This window comes from Alligator mississippiensis, chromosome 8 (assembly GCF_030867095.1).
Source record: "Alligator mississippiensis isolate rAllMis1 chromosome 8, rAllMis1, whole genome shotgun sequence".
Taxonomy (NCBI): domain Eukaryota; kingdom Metazoa; phylum Chordata; order Crocodylia; family Alligatoridae; genus Alligator; species Alligator mississippiensis.
In genome coordinates, this window is record NC_081831.1 from 41,602,359 (window position 1) to 41,613,145 (window position 10,787).

The window sequence follows — 10,787 nt, forward strand, 5'->3', positions numbered from 1 at the left end:
GCCGTGAAGTGGGCAGGCAGCTGCTTTTGGGTGCAACAAAGTTCAGGCAGTGGTTACCTGTATCACTGTCTGTTCAGCCTCTTTTTTAATAATAATAAATGTATTTCATGTTCCAGGTCAAATCAACCAAATCAGTTCCAAATCGTATTGATTGAGCAGAACTCAGTTGTTCCAAACACCATGTATGGCGCTATTACCAGCCAGCATCCTCCATCCCAGGCTCTTACCCTGGGACCTCAGATACTCCCAAATTCATTGGCAGGCATCCTACATGGAGGCCCAAGCCCAGTGGTCTTGGGATTCAGATGCCCCCACTTGATCTTAGTTCACAAAGACATTCTTTTAAAGGAAAATGTGTTGTGTTCCAAGACAAATCAGCCAAATCCATTCCAAATCCATGAATCATTTAAGAACCATATATGGCCTTACTATCAGCAGACATCTTCCACCCCCACCTGGGGCTTTGAACGTTTCCAGATCATTTGGCGGGCATTCTACGTGCAGACCCAAGCCCAGATGCTTGGGGTTCAGATGCCCCTGGGTTTTGCTTGCCTTCAGCCATATGGCTGCAGGAGCAAGCTAGGGAGGAGTCTCCCAGTTCCATAAAGTGGGTGTGAAGCTGAGATCTTCCCACTGGAAGAGAAAGTGGAAGGGATGCATTACCTCTGTGGGTACTACCCCATGCCAGAAAGGTGGCTATCCCCTGTCCCTGGGAAAACCACCATGGTAATCATAGTGATTGCCAGTGGTGATTGATCATCACCTCCCCTGCAAGGTGATCTGAGTCAAGGCTTTGCTGCCTCAAGCACCCTGCAGGGTCTTTTTACTGCAAGCGCCCTGGCTACACCTTGCCGCTTACAGAGGGTGATCACCACCATCAAGCCTCTGGGTACCGAGCTCACCTGCATTGCCCAGAGTTTTCTTGCCCTTTTTTTGCTCATTCTCCTCTTTAGATCTCCTTAGCTTTCTTAGGTCTCACTTGCCTCGGATCACTCCACTATCCAGTTGCTGAGGTTCTCTTAGATCATAGCAGCAAAGGAAGATGGGCTGCAAATTTAGCTGCATGATTGCTTTTAAAGAAGCACAAGGAAGCTTGAAAGCTGGACGATGAGTGCTCCTGGTCTGATCTGTGCTCACAGCTTCTCTGTTTGATTCTCTTTGCATGGCAGGTCTGTGATCTACAGTTGACGAGCTGCTGAGATATGGAACGTAATAGAACTCAACACCACTGTCCACTGGTCTGGGACTGAAGGGTAGCCACGAGCTTGATTTATGCCTCCTGCCCATTGTTGCCCTATAGCAGGGGCAGGCAAAATATGGCCCACTAGCCGCACCTGGCCCATCAGGCCATTCTATCTGGCCCATGGAGCCCCTTCAAAATTTAGAAAATTAATATTTATCTGCTCCTGGCTGCCTGTCAAAGATGACAGGAGCCAGGGGCAGTAGGACACAGGGAAGCTGGCAGCAGGACACAGCTGCTCAGCCCTGCCCCACCACCAGCCATTTCCCTGCTTCTCTGCCCCCACCCTGCTCCAGCACCATGTGGCTCCCAGCTGCATTGCCGGACAGGGGAGCACAGGGCCTGTGCTCATAATGTGAGTGTGTTCGTAGGGTGAGTCCCACATGCATACCCCACCATGCACATGCGCCCATACCCCCGTTGCACTACCATACACACAGACCCCCAACACCCACACCCCTTCACATCCCAGCCACCTTCCCCCTCACACACAGCCCCCCACAAGCCCCATACCCACCCACATGCTTCCTCACTCCACACCTATCCGTGCTCCAGACACACCCACATCCTCCCCACACACCCACAGCCCCCCACAAACCTATACCCCTCCCATAATATACAAGAGTAAGACTTCAGTTTAAGCTATTATATACAATCACCTCTATGTACACTACACAAACGCATGTAAACCAGGACAAGTATTTTTTTAAATCAAATTAATGAATGTTTTTTATGTTCTCTTTTTAGAATATAATTTGGTATTTTTCTGGTTCCGAGATGGCCAAACCCTTTGCTGAAAGGCGTACTTCCGTGGGCAAAGGAAGAGATTTCTGGTGGCAACTGTCAGGGGTTAGGGGCAGGACTTCCAGTGACATGATGGCGACCAAGGGGTGGAGCTACCCATGTGGCCCTCGACAGCTTGCCAAAACTCGCTAATCAGCCCTCCAGCCAAAATAATTGCCCACTCCTCCCCGTAGTCTCCGGCAGTGGATCTAGTGTTGTACACATGAACATTGCACAGACCAGATTTAACTCTCATTTAGTCCAAAAATAAAACTCCTACTAAAGTCAGTAGGAGTCAAATCAAGCCTAACAGGGGATATTATAGTCTGATCCTGTGAAATAAATTCACTGAGTCAAAAGAGCCCAGTACCTCATGGGAAAAAAACAGGTCTATTTGTTAGTGAAACAAGCCTTATGACAAATTAAAAACAACTCTGCCAGGTGCCTTTGGAAATGCCTGAGCCACTGCCTAGCTTCTCAGAGCCCTAGCTTGAACTGTTCTTCATGGCATGCTGCCTGCCTCATTTTTTCCTAAGATATTTGCGGTTCAAATGGGGCTGGGGACTGTGCTAGAAATTGGCCAAGCAGAGGGACAGGCACCTTTACCTACAAATGAGAACTGATGTCAACGCTGCTGATGCATACTCAGAATTTGGCTTTGCAAAAGCAGAGGGAGAGGCAAGCAGCTAAGTCCTTGGAGTTGCTGGCCCAGGCCCAAGTCTCCCATTTGGGGCAGCCTAGTGTTCAGAGGGGTCATTAATCTTTAATCCAGAGCACAAGGTACTTCTTTGTGAGTTTTGTGTGTAGCTGAACCAAGCTGGAAGGCGAGACACTCTCAGAAGCTTTAGGAACCAGCTTCACCACTGGAAAAAAGTAGCTCAAGAGTCTGACAGTCTTGAACTTTGCAACATTCATCCTCTCCCTTGCCCCCCCCCCCCCCCAAAAAAAAAAAAAAAATTCAGCAAAAGGGGGATGTGTGCTACTTCTAGTGCTCACTAGGGGTCAGCAGGAGCTCATGCTGGAAAAGAGGTGGCTACCACAGCTGGAAAACAGATGGAAAACCAGCACTGCTTCAGGGGATATGATTATCCTCCCCTCTCCCATACAAGCTCAGTTAATGGCTGTGGTGTTTTCAGAACTGTGCCTGTTTTGCTCCAGAGGTTCAGTTCCAGCGCAGAGGTGCATGCACAAATACAGTGCAGTATGCTATAAGCACAAGCCCAAACCTGCCACCATCTCTAGACAGAAGAAAAAGTCACCCCTGTGGGATGCCGCAGTGTATTCTGTTTCAGGGTTACACAATGCAGTAGGAATCCCCTGGCTGGAGTTGCACCATGGGCAATGCTGGGCATTGGAGGTGATGGCTAAAAATGCCACAAGGTTCAAATCCATGTTCCACTGCAGTGAAGACCAACCTTTTTTGACAGATAAGCCCAATGCCCTTCTTGAGTGCCACTCTGATCCCCTTCCCCTGATCAGTCTCTGATGCAAAGGGCTCTGCTGCCCCTTCAGTCTCAAATAAACCCCCAACACTCTCCTTTGCTTCCTTGCTAGATGGGAGGATGTTCTCACAGCTGGATCATGTCTTCAGACTATCAGACATCCTGTGCACTGTTCCTAGACTAGCTGGTCTCTAAACAGGAGCCAAAGAATGGAGATCTTCTTAAAAGCAGTGTCTTTTCTTCCTTTTTCATCCTCTGCTATATTGTGTTCTTGGCAAAGCATCAGACACCAGGGAACATTCAACCCAGCCTTAGCCATCCAGCCCAGAGCAGCACTGGTGTCATCACTCCATCTGCTCAGGCAGCCTGGTTCAATGCATGGGGCACCAGCTGCTATTGCTGGAATGGGAATCCATGTCCCTCAGGACAAGGAGACAGTCCCTGACGTAACCAGCACCCTGGGGAACACACCAACTGAAAACTTGTAGAGGAAAGAGATGAGCCCCTGTGGGGCACAGGATTTCTAGGGGATGGCGCTGAGCCATTGGTCTTTGGGCTCAGGCCAAGTCACTGAGTGTCTTGGGCTCTGACTGGGTTTTTTCCTCTTTGGCTGGAAAGTGTCAAATTCTTCAGAAAACAAGTGTAAAAATGCATGGGGGAGGAGGGAGGTGTCCTAGACTTCTTCCTTTTACTGCTTCTGGGCCCAAATGTAGATTTTTCTATAAGCATGAGGGTATTTTCCCCTCAGCTGTCAGTACCACAAGCTTCTTCAGGATCTGAAGCCAAGCTGGGGCTGGCTGGTGAATCACCCAGGATGAAAGATTCTGCAGCCACAACAGAGTGACAAAGGCCTAGATGATGCATGAGCCAGAGTATGCTCAGCAGGGAAAGCTCTGAAGCAGGACGGTCCTGGTCTATGCCCACACAGGTGCCAAACCCATAGAGCTGGTTATTGTGGGACCTGTCAGTAAATGGACACTTAGTTCACAGCCCAAGAGGCCTGTTTGGATGCTGACTTCAACACACTAAGGTGGGCACTGTGAGGCAGGGGAAGAGTGGCCCTCATATAGGACTTCTCTGAACTATGCCTGCGTAACTGTAGATGCCTGGCTGCACACAGTCTGAAATGTGTGCATGTGTGGGGAGGGAGTCTCCTCCCTGTACCCAAACTTCTGTAGGAGTCCACTTCCAGCTGTAGTTCCACAGGACCTAGACCCCATCTGGCATAAGTGCCTGCACTACACACACCTGCTTCAGAGAAGCACCAGCACTGACCTGAGCTGCTTTCCTACAGTCCTCAGGTACACAGTGGAGGAGCCAGCCCAGAGATAGCCTCCTCCAAGGGAAGTGACTTCCAAGCCCACTGGAAACCACCTCCCTCAGGAGCCAGGATGTGGTGGGAAACACAGACAGAAGTAGAGAGTCAGTAACAGAAGCAGGACTAGCCCTCTGCTCTTGATCCCAGCCAGGAGCACCAGACCACACTCTCTGATTTTTCTTTGGGCTGGCCCTCAGCCTTGCTGCATTTGGCCACGAGATGGGGCTATTGGAGTGGTTTGATATAAAATGTTGAGTCCCAGCAGATGCTATGCTCTAAAGTCAAAGCATGCTAAGAAGCTGGGGACCCTCAGTGCAGCCTCCTCACCCCCCAGATACCACCCCATTCCCATTCAAGGCAGCCCAGCGCCTAGCCAATGTCCAGAAATGCTGGCATCGTCTTGCTCCTTCCTGTGCTAGGGCATCAGCTGGCAACAGCAGCCCTTCCAGTCCCATGGCCCCTTCACCACTCTGGAATCAAGTCTCCAGCCAATCGCTTCCCAGGTGGGCTGAGCTCTTCCTGGTGCCTAGAAACAGCAGCCAAACTGAGGGTCTGAGCAAAGACACAGCTCCTAATGCAGGGGTTCCTGCTGCCTCTTGGTCTCCAGCCATAGTCCAACTTTCCCTCACTTTGGCATGGGATGTTGTGATGATTTTGCCCCACCCCTCCCTGGAACCCCTTCTTGCCCTCTTTACTGTGAGGAACAGACTTCCTGGCGATGGGATAAAGAAGACATTTCCCAGTACCCCTGAGGTTACAGCATCTTTCACTTTATTGCATGCCTCGGCCCAACATACACATTAGCCATTGGAATAGCAAGGCTCAGGCCCAATGTAAGTGTGGGAGCTTCCAAGCTCTGCCTGGACCCCACAACCCACAACCTTCCAGGCAGGGCTCCGGGCCCTCACTCTTCTCCCTGACCCTCTCAGAAAGGCTCTGGTACAACAGGACAGGCCCATCCCAGACACACCTCTCACAGGACATTGGATATGCTCAGGAGTGGTCATAATCTGAAGCACAAATGGGGCCTTACACTTTTAGCAGAGATGTTGGCACACCCTGCTGTGATGCCTACAAATGCCTACTCCTGGAACACCCTGCAGTGAACTGCACCCCCTGCTGGAGACCTACTAATGCTGTTCCCCCTCCCACTTCCAACCATGGTGCGGATTTCCCCTCTCAGTGCCAGCTGCTTTGGGTTAAGTCCTGAGTACTGCAATAGAAAATGGCCAGGTCTGCTAGATTCCCTTTGCACTCATGCATGCCCCCAGTGGGAGGGACCCCTGTGGGTGACAGCCACTTCTCAACCAGCCAGTGTGAAGTCTCAGCTCTGCAAGAGAAGGGGGCCACCATTTGCCACTATGGCTGGGTCTTTCCTATATGTGCTGGGTGCCTCAGGGTTCATTTCAGACAGGGCTGGCAGGCATCTACCCCTGCAAAAGCACCATCTCCCCTGCCTGCTTCCCCATATCCTCAACCTGACCTTCATCCCCCCCGTACTCTTCCTCTTCCTCCTCATCCTCGCTGTCAGAGTCCTCATAGAGGTTGATGGTGGCTTGCACTGGGAAGTTCTCCAGCAGCTTCTCGCCCTCGCTGTACAGGTAGTCGAAGGACTTGGACTTTGGCCAGAAAAGTCTGGGGGAAAAACAGGCTTGAGAAATACAAGTTCTCTCGCTTCCTCCTGGTAACAGCTAAGGGAAGGGAAGGCCCAGCCTGTCCTGCCAGGGGCCCTGTCTGGGACAATGGAAGGTATGGGAGGGCATCAGAGAGGGGCAGGGACAGGGCTGGCTGTGAGAAGTAGTGGAGTAGCAGGAGCGGCAAGTCAGGCATGAGGGCACTAGGAAAAGCAGGGCAGGGCTGGGAGAGCAAGGGGAGCTTCAGCATTGCTGCTTGCGTGAGATTGACATGACTGTAGCCAGCACCATTGGTCCCTCATTTCCAGGAGCTCTAAACACCCCATCAATGACAGGAAGCAGGCACATGGGGTCCATCCTGCACACTTACCTGACAGGGTGCCGGAAAAGCGCCAATGCTTTGCTGGGATCATCATCCCCCATCACCTCACCACCATAGGCCTTGGGAAACAAAAAGCGGGGGTTGGGATGTGCCATTTGCAGCACACACACCACAGCCCTGCCCCAGGGTGAGGTTAGATGGGCCCCTGTGGTGGTGCAAGGGTTGGGTGAATGTAGCTGGTGCAATGGGCTCAAATGGAGAGGACTTGGATGGAACCAAGACAAGGAACATTTCAGCTGAACAGTAGGAACAATCCCCTTGTCCGTCGGTTCCATCAGCCTGGAGCCAGCTTCTAAGTGGAGCAGCCACCATCACTTGAGTGATTAACCCTAGAGGAGAACTGAGCTCTAGCCAGAGTAGTGGCCTGTCTCTGAGAGGGGCCAGCACCAACTTCCTCAGAGAGTGAAACACTGAATGGTTTTTCCCTCCCATCAGGGGCAGCCCTCTCCTGCCAATGGGCACTGGATGGCAGATGCCCCCAGGCTCGAGGGCTCTTGTTGAATTCCTTTGATTGTGTGACCTGTGCTAATGCAGGAAGTTCTTGATGCAAAGTGAATCCAGTTGGATAGTGCTAAAGCCCTTGGCCTTGGCAGCAGCCTGGGGAATTCACTGCCACAGGATATAACCAGCTCCAGATTTGCATCTTCCCCACATCCCCTTGTTCTTGGGTTAGATCCAGGCCAGCCCCAGCCCCAGACAGTTCACTGCAAGGACCAGCTGTATACCGGCAGGGACAGGAAATCTCCACACAGGCCTTGCCAGCTCTAGATGCTGCCATGTTGGGTGTTCCCCAGAGACTCTCACCAGGGAGCAGTCAGTCAGGGATCAGGCCCCCAGTGTAGCCTCTGAGGAAGCTCTGAGGAGTGACAGGATGAGAGGAAAAGAAGGAAAGTTTTGGCTAAATAGTAGGGAAAGCTTCAAGGCTAGGAGACCATGGAATTTGTCTCAGGGAGGGGTGGGCTTAGTGCCCCAGGGGCTGCACTGCAGGCATGATGTGAGGGGCCAGATGCCCTCATGAGGCTTTCCATCTCCCCTGGATCTGTGCTTCCACTGCCTGGCACCATTCTCCCCACCCTGACAGGACAGGGTTAAGGGACCTTAACCAGTGAGAGCACACTGGTCTCTCCCTGCCCCTCAGGAGATTGCACACAGCCAGGTAGGCTGCCCATGCTGCACAGCCCACAGGGCAGATGCCAACCCCATGATGGGGTTGAACCTGCCCCCTAGGCCCCAGGGTAGCCACAAGGACCCCGCAGCCTTCACCCCACTGGTGAGACTGAGAAGAAAATGAAGGCACTGGCTCTCACTCTCATGAGGGTTTTATCCAGTATAATCTCCCCATGAGCCAAATCCCTGCCCAGCACTAGGCTACCCTCCTAAGGAATTCCTTCCCTGGCCCAAGCAACAGGCCTCCCTTTCACACTGCAACAGAGGCCTCTGTGTTTACTCAAGAGGCCTTAAACCCATGCATCCTCCAGAGCTACCATTGGCAAGGGGCCATGTGTGGATTTAAGCCAGCACTCCCTTTAGAGCTTGGCAGCTCCCTACACAGTTGACTGCAGGAGGAAGGTTCACATCACAGCTGCTTGCCTTCAGAAAGAAGGACCGCCTCCCCCCCCCCCGCCCACACACACACACACACACACACACACACACACACACACACACCCCACCACCACCCCTCCCACATCCCAGAAGGCTCCAGGAGAGGGAAGCCCTGATGTGAGGGCTTGAGGCCAAGATGGACCCTCCATTAAGGAAGGAAGGGATGGGCAGGGTCTATAAGGGAGTCACAGAGTGCCAGCTGCCTGCTCTCAGAGAAGTGGTGCAAACAGGGCTCAGCAAGGTAAAGTTGCCTGCTGGCACTAGCAAAAGCTGCAGTTGCCCCAGCCAAATGCTGTAACCAGGAAGCAGTATCTGTAGGCTCCAAACTTCCCACCAGCAGGGATGCTGTAGGACAGTGTCCCTAGGCAAGCAGCAGTCATAGTACCCCTTGGCCAAGCATAGGAGGCATCCACTCTTCTTGCCCTGGCCCCTGCATGCAAGCCCTGGTTTTCTGCCCTCCTGGCACTAGCTCTGGCCCACTGCATCACGGGAAAAGTAACAGTCCTGAACTTTAGGGCCATGTCCCAATGTCTCCAAGGGCTCCCTCAAGCAAGACTTTCATCCTGAACTGGAAAAAATTGGTCTAGGATGAGCAGTGTAAATAGTGTAATTGAGCCCAGCTAGACAAGGGCCCCAGCTGCTTTAGCAGCTCTTTAACTGACTGGCATTTGTCAGTCTCATGGCTGATGTTAAAAAGGGTTCTAGGAAAGGTTTTTTTGTGCCTTGGATTTCTAAGGGTTGATGCTGAATCTTTGCAGGATCCCCAAGAAGGCAAACCCTGCCCCTCAGCTTGCTGCATTTGCTGACAGGACATGGCACAGAAACTGCTGGGGATCACAACGACCTCCCAACCTGGAAAGATTATGGCTGCACCCAAGCGGCTCTGCACTTAGGCAAGTGAATCAACCAGACACTCAGCAGAGCTTGTCAGCCCTTGTGAGGCACTGGACGAGCAGTGGTGCAAGTTTTTGGTGTCTGTGGAGCCTGTGGAGGGGCATCTCAGACTTTGCTCCCTGAAATTTTGTCTGTTTAGCCAGGGGTCCAGAAGCGAGTGTCAAACTCACTATGTCCATCTCGTCCTCCTTCTGCCTTGTAATACCCTCATCAGTGGGCAACCATGGTCTCCAAAGGGGCAGGGATCTGTGGGAGCAAGAGAAGGAGAAAGGTCTTGCTTGGACAAGTTAAGGAGCTTTGTGTCTTTGAGAAGCCCCAACTCAACCCAGCAGAGAGCAGCATCCCTGCCAAGGTGCACACTGCACCACCCCCTCCACCAGCAGCCTTGCCCAGCCAAGCCTGTGTAACACACCAAACCCCCCTCACCCCATATGCACAGACAATACAGCCCCACACTTTGAATCTGCAGCCATGATGTTTCACACTGTGGGCAATTCATTGCTTCTTCATCCTATTCACTGGGTTTACAGACCTACCCTTCCCTAAACCTGCCAGTGGCTTTACATCATGAGCCATTTGTTACATCCTGACCCATCCAGCTTTCAGGGATGTGTGACAGGCTGTGCAGCACTCCACTCTGAGGAATAGGAGCAAGGGAATAAGGGCTGGCAGTTACAGCAGGATGGATGCAGGGACCCCTGGGTCCTCCACCTGGTGCTGCCATGGAGGTCCCTTCCTCCCTCTGTGCTTCAGTTTAGCATTGCTGAAGTGGGCCTGTTACAGAGGGGGTTGGAGGCTTGTCTCAATGCTGTTTCTGGGGGCCCCCAGTTGTGCTTGGGCAAGAGAGATGCCAAGTCTTAGAATGAACATTTGCCCCCTGCACCACCCACCTCTCCGAACCCCAGCTCCCACTGCCCCTTTGCCAGCAGGCCCATGGCAGCACCCACCCCCCACCCTCCTCTGCCAGTCCCATCTCCAGCCTGACCTCACCCACAGAAGGAGCATTATAGCCACACAGTGACCAAGAGCCTAGTTACCTTCCTCCTTGATCTAGCCCCTGAGCAGGGCTCCGGCAGCCTGAGGGGAGAGGGGAAGGGTTAAACCAGCCATGCAGCACCGGGAAAGATTGAGCAGCAGCTTCCATGGTGTGTTCTGGGGATGAGTGTCTGTCTCAACTGCCTGGGGCCTTTTTTAGGAAACCTTTATAGCCCTCCTGGTCTGGTGGCTCAAATTGTCAGGGCAGGGGCAGGGGGTAAGAGCTGGGGGGGGAGGAGGGGGCAGGAGGTCTCAGGGTGTGAAATTTGTCCCAGTTGTGTAAATAGTGTGTCCACAGGGGGGCAGGGGCTTTGTTGGCTCTGGTGAAAAAGCAAAACACAGAAGGGGAAAAGTCAGGCACCATTTGTGAGAAAAGTCCCAGGTGGGCTGGGGATGGGGACAATTAATGAGGGTGATTAGGAGCTCTTTGTACCAGCAGGCACAGGGGAGGGTG

At 52.5% G+C, this 10,787-nt stretch overlaps 1 protein-coding gene across 2 annotated transcripts; it reads right to left on the reverse strand.

The window, feature by feature from the left end:
• Positions 1 to 5,546: 5,546 nt before the first annotated feature.
• Positions 5,547 to 9,569, reverse strand: RIPPLY1 (ripply transcriptional repressor 1). 2 transcript variants are annotated; one of them, XM_019488015.2, is made up of 3 exons: positions 9,469 to 9,569; positions 6,788 to 6,858; positions 5,547 to 6,418 (listed from the first exon to the last, which is right to left on the reverse strand). In XM_019488015.2, exons 1-3 carry the CDS (start codon positions 9,475 to 9,477, stop codon positions 6,211 to 6,213), a joined length of 288 nt encoding a protein of 95 aa, XP_019343560.1. In that variant the 5' UTR covers positions 9,478 to 9,569; the 3' UTR covers positions 5,547 to 6,210. The 2 variants fall into 2 exon arrangements, with proteins under 2 accessions (XP_019343560.1, XP_059589097.1); XM_059733114.1 differs by lacking the exon at positions 9,469 to 9,569 and having other exon boundaries at positions 6,788 to 7,051.
• Positions 9,570 to 10,787: the final 1,218 nt, after the last annotated feature.